Source organism: Rhinopithecus roxellana, chromosome 9, assembly GCF_007565055.1.
Source record: "Rhinopithecus roxellana isolate Shanxi Qingling chromosome 9, ASM756505v1, whole genome shotgun sequence".
NCBI classification, from domain to species: domain Eukaryota; kingdom Metazoa; phylum Chordata; class Mammalia; order Primates; family Cercopithecidae; genus Rhinopithecus; species Rhinopithecus roxellana.
The window spans coordinates 131,315,230-131,331,372 of record NC_044557.1 but is presented as its reverse complement, the minus strand read 5'-3'; the positions used below and the strand labels follow the sequence as shown (position 1 = coordinate 131,331,372).

General features: G+C 41.1%; 1 protein-coding gene across 5 annotated transcripts in view; it reads left to right on the top strand.

Moving 5' to 3' along the window:
• The window catches only part of SULF1 (sulfatase 1), a 193,767-nt gene that overhangs the window by 165,291 nt on the left and 12,333 nt on the right, over positions 1 to 16,143 (top strand). For 3 of the 5 annotated variants that reach the window (XM_030937961.1, XM_010375044.2, XM_030937962.1), the window contains 2 exons: positions 5,471 to 5,613; positions 5,704 to 5,827. In XM_030937961.1, the coding sequence (XP_030793821.1) occupies positions 5,471 to 5,613; positions 5,704 to 5,827 (267 nt within the window). Of the gene's footprint in view, positions 1 to 5,470; positions 5,614 to 5,703; positions 5,828 to 7,968; positions 8,003 to 16,143 lie in introns of all 5 variants that reach the window. The other 2 variants (XM_030937963.1, XM_010375048.2) reach the window with 1 other exon arrangement.

The window sequence follows — 16,143 nt, the reverse complement described above, 5'->3', positions numbered from 1 at the left end:
ATGTCTATAATCCTAGCACTTTGGGAGGTCAAGGTCAGAGGATCAGTTGAACCCAGGAGTTTAAGACCGGCCTGAGCAACATGGTGAAACCCTGTCTCTACAAAAAATACAAAAATTAGCCAGGCTTGGTGGTGCCCGCCTGTAGTCCCAGCTACTCAGGAGGCTGAGGTGGGAGGATCACTTGAGTGTGGGAGGTGAAGGCTGCAGTGAGCCATGATTGTACTCCAGCCTGGGTGACAGAGTGAGACCCTATCTCAGAAGAAAAAAAGAAAGAAAGAAAAGAAATAAAAAGAAAATAGAAATTTAAAGTTTGAGATAAAGATTTAAAAATAGCTTTTAAAAATAGTTTTCATATTGTTTGGAGGTCCCAAAACATTCTGTTCTCACTTATTAAAGAATGCTTAAGGAAAACAAATCTCAGTGTCCCACTTCACAATGCAGTGAGACATTCAGTTTATGTTTGATGTGGAATCTTAATTGCTTTCACATGAAAGGTGACTCAGAAAGATTTTCTGGTTCCATAGATGTGCTTCACGTCATGCTGAGTCAATCAGGACATTCCTTTTTTTCTTTTTCTTTTTTTTTTTTTTTTTTTTTTTGTTAAGACAGAGTTTCGCTCTTGTTGCCCAGGCTGGAATGCAATGGTGCATTCTCAGCTCAGTGCAGCCTCTGTCTCTTGGGTTCAAGTGATTCTCTTGCCTCAGCCTCCCAAGTAGCTGGGATTACAGGCAGCCACCACCACGCCCGGCTAATTCTTTTGTATTTTTAGTAGAGACGGGGTTTCACCCTGTTGGCCAGGCTGACCTTACCTGAGACCACCTGACCTCAGGTGATCCACCCGCCTCGGCCTCCCAAAGTGCTGGCTTACAGGTGTGAGCCACCACGCCTGGCCAGGACATTCATTTATTTATTTATTTTATTATTTTTATTTTTCTTATATTTTAAATTCTGGGGTCCATGTGCAGAACGTGCAGTTTTGTTACCTAGGAATGCACATGCCATGGTGGTTTGCTGCACCCATTATTCCATCATCTACGTTAGGTAATTTTTAATGCCACCATTAACTAAGCAGTCATCTCTACTGAAATTACACTATTATTAAATGTCTATTCTCCCTGAGATTGATCAATTATTCTTGCAAATACAAAGCTATTATATTTGTATATTTCATAAAACAAGTTTAAACCCCTTTTAAACTGTTAATTTGGAAGATTTCTACACAGATTAGAAAATTTGGATTCCATGGTTTTTAATGTATGTAGATGTGAGATAAATGTTCACATATAAACAATATGTTATAAATAACATATTTAGAGATTTTTTAATGAAAAGTCATACAATGATGAAAGCATTTGCAATCATCCATTTTTAAGATATTATCTTTTCTTTGCCTATATTTGATCTAATCTGGTTCATTCAATTCAGTTTAGGATTTTTTCCCCACAGCTACTCCTTCAGGTCATTTCCTACAAGCTTTAGGTCTTTCTTTGAAATAAGCATATGTAGTTTGTTATCTGATTTGTTGATATCAAATCTCAAGTATTAAGGCTTTTTAATGTTTTAATATAATTTAGAAGTTCTCTAGAATAGATGGCTTTTATTAGGTGACATTCCTAGAATTATTGTCATAAGTTATTACAAATGAGGTAACATATTTTATTTAAAAGGTGCATGTCTATTACAAAGACTATTTGCATTAAATAAAAGATCAGAAAGGATCTGAAAAGTTTAAGAGTGTAAAAGTTGGCTGGGCATGGTGGCTCACACCTGTAATCCCAGCACTTTGGGAAGCTGAGGCAGGTGGATTGCTTGAGCCCAGGAGTTCAAGACCAGCCTGGGCAACATGGTGAAACCCTATCTCTACAAAAAAAAAATATGAAAATCAGCCAGGCTTGCTTGTAGTCCCAGCTACTTGGGAGGCTGAGGTGAGAGGGTCACTTGAGCCCCGGTGGAGGAGGCTGCAGATCATGCCACTGGGTGACAGAGTGAGACCCTGTCTCAAAGGACAAAAAAAAACAAAAAACAAAACAAAAGAGAGAGAGAGAGAATACAAGTTTTAAGTTGGAGAACATAATGTGTAAAAAAAATTTTTTTTTTCTTTTTGAGACGGAGTTTCACTCTTGTCTCCCAGGCTGCATTGCTCTCCCAGAGTGCAGTGGCGTGATCTCAGCTCGCTGCAATCTCCGTCTCCCGAGTTCAAGCAATTCTCCTGCCTCAGTCTCCCAAGTAGCTGGGATTACAGGCGCCCGCCACCACGCCCGGCTAATTTTTGTATTTTTAGTAAAGACGGGGTTTCGCCATGTTGGCCATCCTGACCTCAGATGATCCGCCCACTGCAACATCTCAAAGTGCTGGGATTACAGGCGTAATTACAGATTACAGACTGTGTAAAAATATTTAAATTAGCTAATCAACTTTTAAAAAATCATTCCTGGAGGGAGAGAGAGGTGAATAGGCAGAACACAGGATTTTTAGAGCAGTGAAACTACTCTGTGTGATACAACAATGGCAGATAAATGTCATCATGCATTGTCCAAACCCACAGGATGCACAACACCAAGAGTGAACCCAAGTGTAAACTATGAACTTTGAGTAGCAATGATGTGTCAATATAGGCTCATTGATGGTAACAAGTGTGCCACCCTGGTGAGAGATTTCTATGGTGGGAGAAGTTATGTATCTGTGGGGACTGGGGTTATATGAGAATGGTCTGTACTTTTCACTCAAAATTGCTCTAAAAAATAGTCTATTAAAATAATTTTTAAAAATCATTTCTCATTCATTGTTTAAAACATCTCTTTTAGCCTAAGGGGACAGATTTAGTGTGCCTGATACTGCAAAGGACAGCAGAGTCTAGTAATTAAGAGTAAACTCTTGGCCGGGCGTGGTGGCTCATGCCTGTGAGCCCAACACTTTGAGAGACCGAGGTAGGCAGATCACTTGAGTGTAAGAGTTCAAGACCAGCCTAGGCAACATGCCAAGACCCATCTCTACAAAAAATAAAATACTAACCAGGTGTGATGGTGCATACCTGTAGTCCCAGCAACACAGGAGGCTGAGGTGACAGGATCGCTTGAGCCTGGGATGTCAAAGCTGCAGTGACCCTTAATCATGCCACTGCACGTGAGCTTAGGCAACAGAGCAAGACACTGTCTCAAAAAAAAAAAAAAATGTAAACTCTGTAGCCAAATCCCAGTGCTACCAGTTGTCAGCCGTGTGACCTTGGACAAATTACTTAACGTCTCTGTGCCTAGGGTTTTTCCATCTGTTAAAATGAGGATGATAATAATAACCTCTGTCTCAAGAAGTGGCTTTGAGTATTAAATGAGTTATAGTACATGCAAAGTACACAGTGCACAAGGAATGCTCATTACGTGTACCTATCCTATTAGGTTGGTGCAAAAGTAATTGCAGTTTCGGACTCATATCTGGGCTCAAACACATCTTTATCAACCAAAATAGGAACCATTACACTCAACACATTTTTGCCGTAAGAAATAAGTTCATTTATTCCTGTAGCATAAAAATTCATGCTTCAGGATTCAATGAACTCTTGGAAAGCATTTTCTACGTTCTTTTGGTTGTGGAAGCGTTTTCCCCACAAACAGTTGTCAAGATGCTTGAAGAAGTGGTAGTTGGTTGGCAAGAGGTCAGGTGAATATGGCAGATAAGGCAAAACTTCGTAGCCCAATTCGTTCAACTTTTGAAACATTGGTTGTGCGACATTCAGTCAGGCATTGTCATGGAGAAGAATTGGGCTCTTTCTGTTGACCAATGCTGGCTGCAGACATTGCAGTTTTTGATGCATCTCATTGATTTGCTGAACATACTTCTCAGATGTACTGGTTTGGCCAGGATTCAGAAAGCTGTAGTGGATCAGACCAGCAGCAGACCACCCAACAGTGACCAGACCTTTTTTGGTTTGAATTTGACTTTGGGAAGTGCTTTGGAGCTTCTTCTTGGTCCAGCCACTGAGCTGTTCATCGCACGTCACGGTCTGATTGAGAAATGGTTCGTTGTTGTTGCATAGAATAAGAGAAGACAACACTTCAAAACGACGATATTTTTTATTTTCCCCTCAGCTCATAAGGCACCCACTTACCGAGCTTCTTCACCTTTCTGATTGGCTTCAAATGCCGAATGACCGTAGAAGGGTCGACTTTGAGTTCTTCCGCAATTTCTCATGTAGCTGTAAGAGGATCAGCTTCGATGATTGCTCTCAAGGTCGTTGTCAGCTTCCAATGTTCCACCACTATGCTCCTCATCTTCAAGGCTTTCATGTCCTTTGCAAAACTTATTGAACCACCACTCCACTGTACATTCGTTAGCAGTTCCTGGGCCAAATGCTTTGTTAATGTTGCAAGTTGTCTCCACTGCTTTACGATCCATTTTTAACTCGAATAAGAAAATCACTGGAATTTAGTTTTTGTCTAACACCATTTCCATAGTCTAAAATAAACATAAAGAGCAAGTAATATGTTATTAGCAAAAAAAAAGCAAGAACTGCCCATTAAAATGATTAATACAACCACATTTATTTAAGAATGCATTCCAATATCAAACAGCAAATTTCAACAATGCAAAAACCATAATTACGTTTGCACCAACCTAATAGTTGTTTTTAAAAAAATTTTTCCTGGGCCAGACACAGTGGCGCATGCCTGTAGTCCCAGCTACTTGGGAAGCTGAGGATCACTTGAGCCCAGGAGTTCTAGTCCAGCCTGGGTAACAGAGAGAGACCCTATCTCTTAAAAAAATATTTGTTAGGCAGCACATTTCTGAAATTCAAGAAAGGTCAGCAAATTTAGAACATGTGCCCTTTTGTAAACAGAAGTGTGAGTGAGTTGATTATAAATGGGACATCTCTTCTGCATACCTTCTACAAGTTGACCAGGGGCTATGTAGTATAAAAGATGTTTGTGGTCACAGCCTAGCTCAGGCTAGAGTGTTGCAGAGACCATCCCAAATCCTCCAGGCTGGACTCAAGGCTTCTCTAAACTCTTCTTTGTTGCAAAATCCCATCTTTATATGCTTCATTGGTGACACGTGACCATCTGCCATATAGAACAAGCGAGGGTACTAGTTCCAAATCTTTATTAAATAACCATTTATCTTTTTCAAAAAGAGAATAAATAGCAATTCTGATATTTTTCTTCTCATACTTCCCTCACTCACCCCTCTTTGGAAGCCACTGCATAACAGAGCTAAGGGGAGGATAAACTAATATGCCTGAAATTTTACTTTAGTCTTCAGCCTATAAGAGATCACTATCTTTTTCCCCATTTTCACAGCAAATTTACATGGGGGGGGGAAGGTATTATTATTCTTAACATGAAACCACAGTATTTGTAAGAAAGAAATTGTGAACTTTAAAGTGTAAAGATAAGGGAACACTGGAATGGCAAGCCTACCTCTGCCTAAGGTTTTTCACTCTTTTTGTTTTGTTGTGTTTTTCTTTTTTACCCAACAGTGGGATCTTTCTGTGCTTGCACGAGTTCTAACAATAACACCTACTGGTGTTTGCGTACAGTTAATGAGACGCATAATTTTCTTTTCTGTGAGTTTGCTACTGGCTTTTTGGAGTATTTTGATATGAATACAGATCCTTATCAGGTAAGACAATATATGTTCATTTTATGAAGGTTGTTGAAAATAGGATAACCAGACATAAGCTTAAATAGACTGTCCTGTCTCCATTCACAGCTCACAAATACAGTGCACACGGTAGAACGAGGCATTTTGAATCAGCTACACGTACAACTAATGGAGCTCAGAAGTTGTCAAGGATATAAGCAGTGCAACCCAAGACCTAAGAATCTTGATATTGGTAAGGAAAAAAATAGTATTTTTTCTATTTTACCTGGAAAATTCTTTGTGTTACTAAGCTTTCTGCCTTGGAAACATTTAATTGCACAGAAACATATAGTTCAAGATATTTAGGGAGACACTTTGCAGGCAATTCTAAATACAATTTGATCTCTAAGTTTAGCTCTGGGTGTACTAATGAAAAACTTAATCCACCAAAAGATTTGGTGAGCATTTCCTTCCAATATCTCCCACAGATCTATTCTATTAGTAAACTTTGATTCCTGATAGAAGCATCTGTTGGAAGATGAGATGAAAGCATTGGGGATTTGTTTGTTATTGCCGTCAACAGTCTGAAGATATACTCTAAGTAAACCAGAATATTCTCTTTTTTTAAGAGAACTTTGATGGAAAGGCACAATGCTCTATTTCTGCTATCCCAGTTTGGAGTTCCCCCAGTTGGATCCCTGCCTATGACATTGAATTAGATTTCTTTTGCCAGTATTTTTCATCTGAAACTAGAGATATTGGAGCAGTTCATTAACTTGGGATCTAAAAATATAAGAGGGTCTGAACGGAATCAGCCAGATGTTCCTTCCCTGCTCTGTGTGTTAAACTGGCTTATTTCTCCTTTGTTTCATGGAGATGCAGTTCTTTTCAGTGTCCACCCCAGCTCTTTCTTGGTTGATAAAAATTCTCATTTCCTCCTCATAATTTCTGCAGAAATGTAAATTCCAGCTCTCCATACAAGGAAGGAGAAAGACCTAAAACCGGCAAGGGCATGGACCTTGGCATGGCATGCCGGCTCCAGCAGGGTAAAGAGCTGAACTGACAGGCATTTGGGTGCAGTTTGCAGGAGCTTTTTGTGGTGCCGCTGGGTTTTCTCTGTGGGTATGGTGCAGAGCCAGTGTCATCAGCAGTAAAATGGGCAGCTTTCTGGGTCACATGCCTTGAAGGGGGTAGGGATTCCCATCCCAGAATGATCAACAGCACCACCTGTCATCTCTGCCACTGTAGGGTCACAAAGGCTTTTGAGTTCTGGGAGTCCCCTAAGAAAATATAAATCCTCAGTTCTCAATCAACACCTCTCAGTTAACACTTAGTGGAATCAGTTGTCAGTCAAGAGCAGAATAGACTTACAAAATAGGTCTTTTGGTCACTGACCCCACTGAGCTCAAATCTTTTCAAATATCCTGCTTGTCTGTTGAACTTTTCCTCAATCTTACCAAAAAAGAGGGAGAGAGAGAGGAGAGAGAGAGAGAGAGAGAGAGAGAGAGAGAAAGAAAGAAAGAAAGAAAGAAAGAAAGAAAGAAAGAAGAAAAGAAGAAAGAAAGAAAGAAGAAAGAAGGAAGGAAGGAAGGAAGGAAGGAAGGAAGGAAGGAAGGAGGAAGGAAGGAAGGAAGGAAGAGGAAGGAGGAAGGAAAGAAAGAAAGAAAGAAAGAAAGAAAGAAAGAAAGAAAGAAAGAAAGAAAGAAAGAGAAAGAAAGAAAGAAAGAAGGAAGGAAGGAAGGAAGGAAGGAAGGAAGGAAGGAAGGAAGGAAGGAAGGAAGGAAGGAAGGAAGAAGCCTGCAAAGACTAGGAATCTTAACCAACCATTAGAGGCACTAGAAATACTATACCCAGATATTTCTCCCCAAAAGAACACAGGACTTTTATTGGTGGTGACATAACAACTCTACTTAGTGAAATCTGATAGAGTCCCTTAATGGTGAAATGACACACTGGGTGGAGCCAGTTACGCTGTTTCACTTCAAGCCATCCTCTCCACCTTCCAGACTGTTCCTACGGGAGATGATTATTAGCCCGTTTTTTTTTTTTTTTTTTTTTTCCAATGTTTTGTCTAAAAATAACCAAAAGTTAACTTTTCCTGAGAATTACATGGACTTCTGGAAGTACCTTGCCCACTGCTTTTAAGTGGGCTCTCCTCCCTTTAACACCCACCTATTTTTTTCATATGAACTCTTTTTTATCTTAAATCTTTTCATTTATAGCTTTCAATCCTCATTTTGAACCTAATAGGAAATCTCTGTTGGGCTTTAACACTGTATTTAACACCATGTGTTTCTTTGTAGGATTTAGATGTTGTGCATGGAAAACTATATAGTGAATGGTTTTATAAGTTCTAAAGCTAACAGAAATTACTCTTGTATTTTCCTATATCAGGAAATAAAGATGGAGGAAGCTATGACCTACACAGGTATTCACACTTTTTTATTCTTCTCGGCAGCTTCTTCCCCAATAATTGCATGATCCAGTCATTTCCACTAATTTCTGTTTCTTACCGTGTTGCGCAGAGCACAGCTAGGGGTGCATGCTTGTTCTAACAGCATTCTCCACCATGTTTTGTCATTGATCACAGATCTGTCATTTTGCTTTTAAATCAGCTCATTGTCCCATCAAGATGTCCCAGAGCATTTACTCACTCCCATGCTTGTTTGCTTGTTGGATGATGCTTTTAAGCATGGAATCATGTGAAGGAAAAAAAAAAAAAAAACAGAATGGCCTTTGGGAGCCCCGGGAGAGGAGAGGGGGAGTTTATTTTCTTTGTGGTACTTACACATTGATTTGGTGGGGGAGCTTCACATAAATGGGTTAGAGATTTTTATTAAATATAGCATCAAAGACACAAAAGGACTAATGAGAATTTTAAGAGCATTCTAAAGCCGAAGTTGGAGGAAACAAGGAATTTCCTTGTTGATGTTCATTCATTAACTTTGGTGGTGAAAAGCAGCAGCCATAAGATTCTGAAAGCTCTGCAGAGAGGTGGTGAATAAAGAGAAGGTGCTGGGAGTTGGGGACAGAGTACCGGGAATCAAGACACCAGTAAAGGGACACACACAGTGGCTCACGCCTGTAATCCTAGCTCTATGGGAGGCCAAGTGGGAGGATCGCTTAAGTCCAGGAGTTTGAGACTAGCTTGGGCAACAAAGTGAGACAAAAAAATTGTTTTTGACTAGGCAGGTGTGGTGATGCACACTTGTAGTCCCAGCTACTCAGCTACTCAAGAAGCTGAGGCAGGAGGATCGCTTGAGCCCAGGAGGTTGAGGCTGCAGTGAGCTATGATAGTGACACTGACCTCCAGCCTGAGGAACAGAGAGAGACCTTGTCTCTAAAAATAAATAAATAAAGACACTCAATAGTCTCAACATAGCACCAAGACAACACACAAACATTCCATAAACAACCCTCAGCCCTGTCATTTTATCCCCCTCCAACCCTCATCCATCCCTCACTGTGCTCCTGAGGGGGGACACACATTCCGGGTGGCTGTGTCACTTGGTCACCGGGCAGTATTCACCATTGCTAATTTTCTACTCTGAGCACAGACCTCAGGCAGGTCTGCCACCTGAAGCAGCTAGGCACTGTCCTTACCACCTCTGCTGAGGCAAAACTGAGGCATGGACGTTACCAGTACCCTAGTTAATGGATCCACTTGGGAGAAAAACGTCCATCAAAGAAGTGTGAACTTAAATGGTGCCATCTATATTAATATCTTCTTTATCTATATTAATCTTCTTCATCTGTATTTATATCTTTAAAATTAATATACCAAAGAATATTTCTGTTCCTGGCACCCTGTTCTGCCCCTCTAACCTCCAGAGCTATGGTCTCAGAGGGTTCCCTTTACAAAGCAGGTCATTAGTCCAACAAGAAGCCAAATGACAACAGGAAAGGCGATGGGGCAGATGAAAACAAAGGAAGCTGGACTTTCGGGGATATGTTATAGCCATTTATGTATGTCTTCTTTTTTTCTATTTTCTCTTGTTCTTCATCTTAACTGTCCTCAGTCTGTCCCACACCAACCCTGTGTCACTCCCAGTACACATAAGACAGAGCAGAAGACCCCACCCTTGAGCTGGTCTCCCTGGGGCATGGGCTGATGAGGTAATATCCCGCATACGAGGATGATCTTGCCTGCCTCCCATTGGTCACATTAAGACATTTCCAAAGTGTAATATTTTAAATGGACCTATCTCTAAATATTGACTTTACAGTTATTTTATGAGGCACTCAATTTATAGCTAAGGGATTTTCAGTCTAGTGTCATGAAAGAGATAAAAGGGTGTTCACAGATTATTTAAGACATAAGATTGGTCAGGGATGAGTCAGAGAGTCATTCTCCATGAAGTCACCCCTGGCCAACTTTGAAAGGAAGAATGTTTAACTGCTGTTTGGGTGTAAATGACAAGCATCTGGGACCCTCCCCTTCCCTGATCCCTGCCACCACCACTCAATGGGCCAGATAATCAATTGTTTCTGAGGTCATTTTCACATAATCTTGGCAACTTTAGTTGTTGAAAGCATATGTGCAGGGGCAACATGGTGTTACCTGTTGCTTTTTTCCCCTTGTAAGCTCCTTACCAGAGAACAGATCTAAGGATACTTTATAGTTCAAAATAACTGGCATTTTCAGACTTTGCCATTTCATAGTCCACAAAGCAAGCCATCTTTCAGTGGATATCCATGTGGCAGCAGGAAATCTTGACATGGAAAATATCTGCCTAGTCACACCTGGGAATTCACTAAACACCCAAATGCAGTGTTTGATGTGGCCTTACCTGCTCCTTGTATCTTATTGGATTGAATGAGAACAGATACAAAACAAGTATGTACAGAAATGCCAGGAAAAGTACTGTCTTCCAATGGGGTCCAACAGTTCAAAGGTCTCCATTGATGGAGCCACTTAGGAGGCTTCAGTGCCTTAATTCTTTCAGATTTTGATAGTTTTAGAAAACTAATTTTAAAAAAAAAGATTTTTATTGTGAAATTTGATTACAAAAGACTGAGAGAAATGATAAGAACCAGATCTGAAGAATTTGAAATTTGAAAATTCAACAGAGCATTTTTTAAAATGTATCCTGTACAAGATGAACTAAATAAATGTTTATAAACTGCCTTCTTTTTGGTGGATTTTCAAAAATTAATCTTCAGACTTATTTAGAGGATTTTCATAAAGCAAGTTTTTTGGGTTTTTTTTTCTGTTGCTGTTCAGTTTCTTTCTTTTCCTTTCTTTTCTTTTCTATCTTTTCTTTTCTCTTCCTTTTACTGTTCCCTGTGCATGAAGCAGGAGGGGCAGCTAAAATGCTTTGCATACTCACCCTGGTCATTTTCCAGTTAGGACAAGCTCAGAGGGAGAGCACAGCTTAGAAGGTGGCACTCATGACTCAGGAAATAATTTGTGGCTGATTTGAAAGCAACATCTTCTAAGTGTGTTGCAAAATATAGAAAAATCAGCAGGTTGATGGGGTGTTTATTTTTCCCACTGTGTATGAAAGCTGATGCTGCTGCCCTTTGAGGGCCAAGAGGAGCTCCTGGCAGCCATGGCCATGTGTCCCGTGGCTTGGTAGGGCAGGCGGTCAGTTCTTGGCGGCCTTCCTCTGGCAGGGCTGCTTCCTGATCCTTTGCTTCAAGCCTCTGAGCTCTTAGACCACACTGAGCTCCACCCTCAGCAGCCACACTCTGACCACATTGCTTTTGCTTATTTTGATTCATCTCCCCCATAGTGACAGTGTGTGCCAAAGGTGGCCATGGGTGACACAGCTGTGTGTTAGTGCCATACAGCACTGTGGTCATGGGGGTGGACGCTGGAGCCCCTGACTAGTTTGAGTTCAAATCCCAGCCTCCCTGGTTGGCATGCTTAGAACAGACCCTGGCAGGGGCCAACCCCCAATAAGTGGTGGAGTCATTGGTAAAGGATAATACCAAATGCAGGACATGTATATGAATGAAAGAGTATGGGAAAGGGAATTTCAGTGATGTGAATTCCAAAGCGTGTTAGTATATTTTATAAGAAAGACAAAAAGGTATTCATCAACACCACCAATCTCCATCATCAGTCACAGGCAACCAAGAATTGAGCACTCACCCCATCTTCTGAACTGCCTGAACCTCTTGAGATGAGAAGAACAAACCAAACCTTCGCTGTCCTGCTCTAGGTTACTCTAATGGAGCTTCCCAGATTCTCCTCTCCAATAAGATGGAGTCCTCTCAGGGACTCCATCTTATTTTAAAGCTGTCTTACTAGCACTTTTGGACTTTTCTGTTTCAGATGCTCAAACAAGAGATGGGGCAGGGGCAGGGTTTTGGGTTAAATGGGCTGGAGGTGAAATTGGCCCCCTAAGGTGTTGAGGAGACTTGGGGTGAAGATCGTTAGAGTGTAGGTCAGAGCCAGGGCCATTGCGTGCACAGAGATGTGTCACAGAGCAGCCAGTAGGCACCAAAATCCAGTCAAAGCTCTGCCATGAGAGCTGGGTAGTGGCAGGGGTGACAACAGTGGCCACCCTGGTAAGGTTAAGGTCAGACTTGGTTTAGTCTAAGCTGTCAGAGTGTGTTCATCATTTTTCTTACCTTTCCAATAGTGACCCTATTCCAAAGGCCTTGTTTCTTGTGCCATAGAAGAAACTAAAGTGTAGCATGTGCAGAACTCCTTAAGATCCTCCCCAGACTGCAGAATGAAATGTATCTTTAATCAGTTTCAATATATAGGGGGAAAATGTGTCCTCATTCATCCATGCAACAAATAAAGACAGAAAGAATCTAAACGACCACCTCTGTGCCAAACGCCGCCTTCACCGGGAGTGCAATCTGGTGTTAGAATGCACGATGCAAAGTGCTTTGACCAGAAATTTATGGCGCCATAAGAACCAGGGGAGGGCTCCAGCCCAACCCGGAGGAATCAGAGGAAGCTTTCCAAGGAGTTGGCATTTATGCCACATCCTGAAGGCAACAGTGCAGTGATCCAGACACAGGATGGAAAAGGAAGTCAGTCCAACCAGAAGGCAAGACTCGTGCGGGGACTTATGATCAGTTCCGTGACAGTGCAAGGGAAGGAGAAGAGAAGGATGAGCTGAAAAGGCAACCAGGGCCTATTTTATGGAGCATGTTATATGGAGAATGATGATATAATTTATCTTCCAAACAGGGATGTTTTGACCATGGGGGAGGAGTATTAAAAATAGTTAATTAAGCCAGGCATGGTGACTCACGCCTGTAATCCCAGCACTTTGGGAGGCCGAGGCGGGCGGATCACGAGGTCAGGAGATCGAGACCATCCTGGTTAACACGGTGAAACCCTGTCTCTACTTTAAAAAATGCAAAAAATTAGCCAGGCGTGGTGGCGGGCGCCTGTAGTCCCAGCTACTTGGGAGGCTGAGGCAGGAGAATGGCGTGAACCTGGGAGGCGGAACTTGCAATAAGCTGAGATTGTGCTACTGCACTAGAGCCTGGGCGACAGAGGGAGACTCCATCTCAAAAAAAAAAAAAAAAGTTAATGATTTATATTCATTCTATATAAATATTGTTATGTATTTGTTTACCAATGAAATAGTCAATAGATCTATAAAACAGCTGTATTTAAAACTATTTTTTAAGCTAAAATATCAAAAATTCTGGACAAATGCCAAACTGAACAGGATACCAGTACAGCAGATACAAACTGGGACCATCCCAGGCAAACCAAAAATGTGGTCACCCTAGTTACATGCTACATCAAAGGATGTAATCTCTGTCCTAAAAGCAATAGGCTGACATTCAAGAGCATTAAACTGGGAGAAATAATATGAGAGGATTTGGGCTGATCAGATTAGGTGACATAAATAGTTATGAGAATAGTTTTGTGAGTCACATTGGTTTGTGGGTCAGTTCTGGCTCCATCACTTCCCAATTTGAGGACCATTTGCTAACAGTATTACAGCACTTACTATGGTCCAGCACTCTTCTGAGTGCTTGCATATATTAATGTATTTAACCCTCTCAATAACTTTGTGAGGTCAGTACTATTATTATCCTCATTTTTTTTTTTTTTTTTAAGACGTACTCTCACACCGTCGCCCGGGCTGGAGTGCAGTGGTGCCATCTTGGCTCACTGCAACCTCCACCTCCCAGGTTCAAGCAATTCTCCTTGCCTCAGCCTCCCAAGTAGCTGGGATTACAGGCGCCTGCCACCACACCCAGCTTATTATCCCCATTTTACAGATGAGGAAATTAAGCCACAGAGTGACTAAATAACTTTCCCAAGATTACACAGCTGATAAATGGTGAAATTCAAACCCAGAGAGTCTGGTTCTAGCTGTACTGTTAATCTCTACACTATACTGGTTCTCTTGGACAATTTATTTAACTTCTTTTATTATGGCTGAATTTTCTCATCTTTAATAAGGTGATAATACATATACATAATAACACACAAGGATTTCATGAGATATTACCTGAAAAGTAAGCCCTGAATTCATGTTATTGTGTGACCAATGTTTGATAATAAATTTGAATAGTGAGAGACAAATTGTATCAAAGAGCCCTGGAATTTTTATTTTTTTTCTTATTTCTTTTTTTTTTTTCTTGCTCTGTCACCCAGGCTGGAGTGCCGGAGTGCAGTGACACAATCTTGGCTCACTGCAGCCTCTACCTCCCGGGTTCAAGCAATTCCCCTGCCTCAGCCTCCCTAGTAGCTGGCACTACAGGTTCAGACCACGATGCCTGGCTAATTTTTGTATTTTTAGTAGAGATGGGGTTTCACCCTGTTGGCCAGGCTGATTTCGAACTCCTGCTCAAGTGATCCTACCAGCTCAGCCTCCCAAAGTGCTGGGATTACAGGTATGAGCCACTGCGCCTGGCTGAGCCCTGGAATTTTGAAGGACATTTATCTTCACATTAATGGATGATAAAATTGCAGTTTTTAATGTCAATGCTATATTAATAAAGAGGAAAAGTTATATGCATATACCAATAAGTGGATATAATCAGCCATTGACACACACAGGTAGTCATCTATAAATGACATATATTTATTTCTATTTTTAGACTGTCTTTATGGTTGAACATTAATTGGCTTTCATTTGTAAAATAAATAGCTATTCCTGCAATTCATCCATAAAATTAAGAAGGTTAGAAATTTATGGTCTGGTTGCTCTGCCTGTGGAGTAACCATTCTTTATTCCTTTACTTTCTTAATAAACTTGCTTTCACCTTACCAAAAAAAAAGACTAGGCACAGTGGCTCACACCTGTAATCGCAGCACTTTGGGAGGCCAAGGTGGGCAGATCACCTGAGATCAGGAGTTCGAGACCAGCCTGACCAACATGGAGAAAACCTGTCTCTACTAAAAATACAAAATTACCTGGGCGTGGTGGTGCATGCCTGTCATCCCAGCTACTTGGGACGCTGAGACAGGAGAATGGCTTGAACCCGGGAGGCGGAGGTTGCAGTGAGCCGAGATTGCACCATTGCACTGCAGCCTGGGCAACAAGAGTGATACTCCGTCTCAAAAGAGAAAGAAATTTATGGTCTTTTTTACTAAGGCCAATTCTGATTTTGGTGTCCTGCTAGTATCCAAAAGCAAATTGTAAATTGGCTTTTTGATACTGGCAGGACACCAAAATCAGAACATCTGAAATTTCAAAGCCTCAATCAAATTCCATTTTAAGCTAAAACATATTATGTTTCAAGTAGCATGAAAATCACCCAAGATGAATACCAATTTGGTTCAAATATTGGAAACCCTGTGCCTTCAGAAACAAACAAAGAAAAAAAAAAAGAGCTCAGCAAAACATGGAAGGGCTTAGGAGAAAGGAGCAGATATATTAATGCAGATACTCTGTTTGGGCTCTTTCCATTGTGAAATTTAAGTTAGCACCATTAGAAATGAGACTTGAAAGAGAATAGCTATATTAATTAAAATATCCTGCCAGATAGCAACAAGCAACAAACTATATATAAGGGTTTGTGATTTTCTGATGGACCCATTGCTTGCTTCTTGAAACTATAGACACCTGGCCTGGTGAAATTCAATTTGCTACTGAGCACAGATACCCAGAACCAGGTATAGATGATGCCATAATGGAGGGGTTCACACAACCCAGGGAAATGGCCAGAGAGGCTCTGTGGAGGGGATGATGCTTAATCTTGAAGGCTGAGAGCTGACTGGGCTAATGAGTTAGGGAAGTACATTCTAGAAATAAATACAAACAGGAGAAAGCCTGGTACTTTCAGGACTTTGCACCTGGTACAGAGGTGATGTGTCAAAGGGGAAGAGAAGAGACCAGAGAAGCTGCAGAAGTCAGCCTGTGTCTGCAGAAACAATCCCTTCTGCTTCTTATGACATCATCAGCACCTGTTAATTGTAACACTGCTCCAGGTAGAGTTAAAATTCCGTGCATGCATCATCTCTTAAGTTACCCATCTGTGGAATATAGCATGATGTAATTACGTGGTTACGTTTTTAAAAGTAAGTAAGTGTCATCTAGAAAGAAATGTGACTTGGCTTGCGACCTGGGTATGTTCTTGAATTTCTCTTAGTGGATTCACGGCTTTTCTGCTTCTGGGATTGGGGAATAATTACCT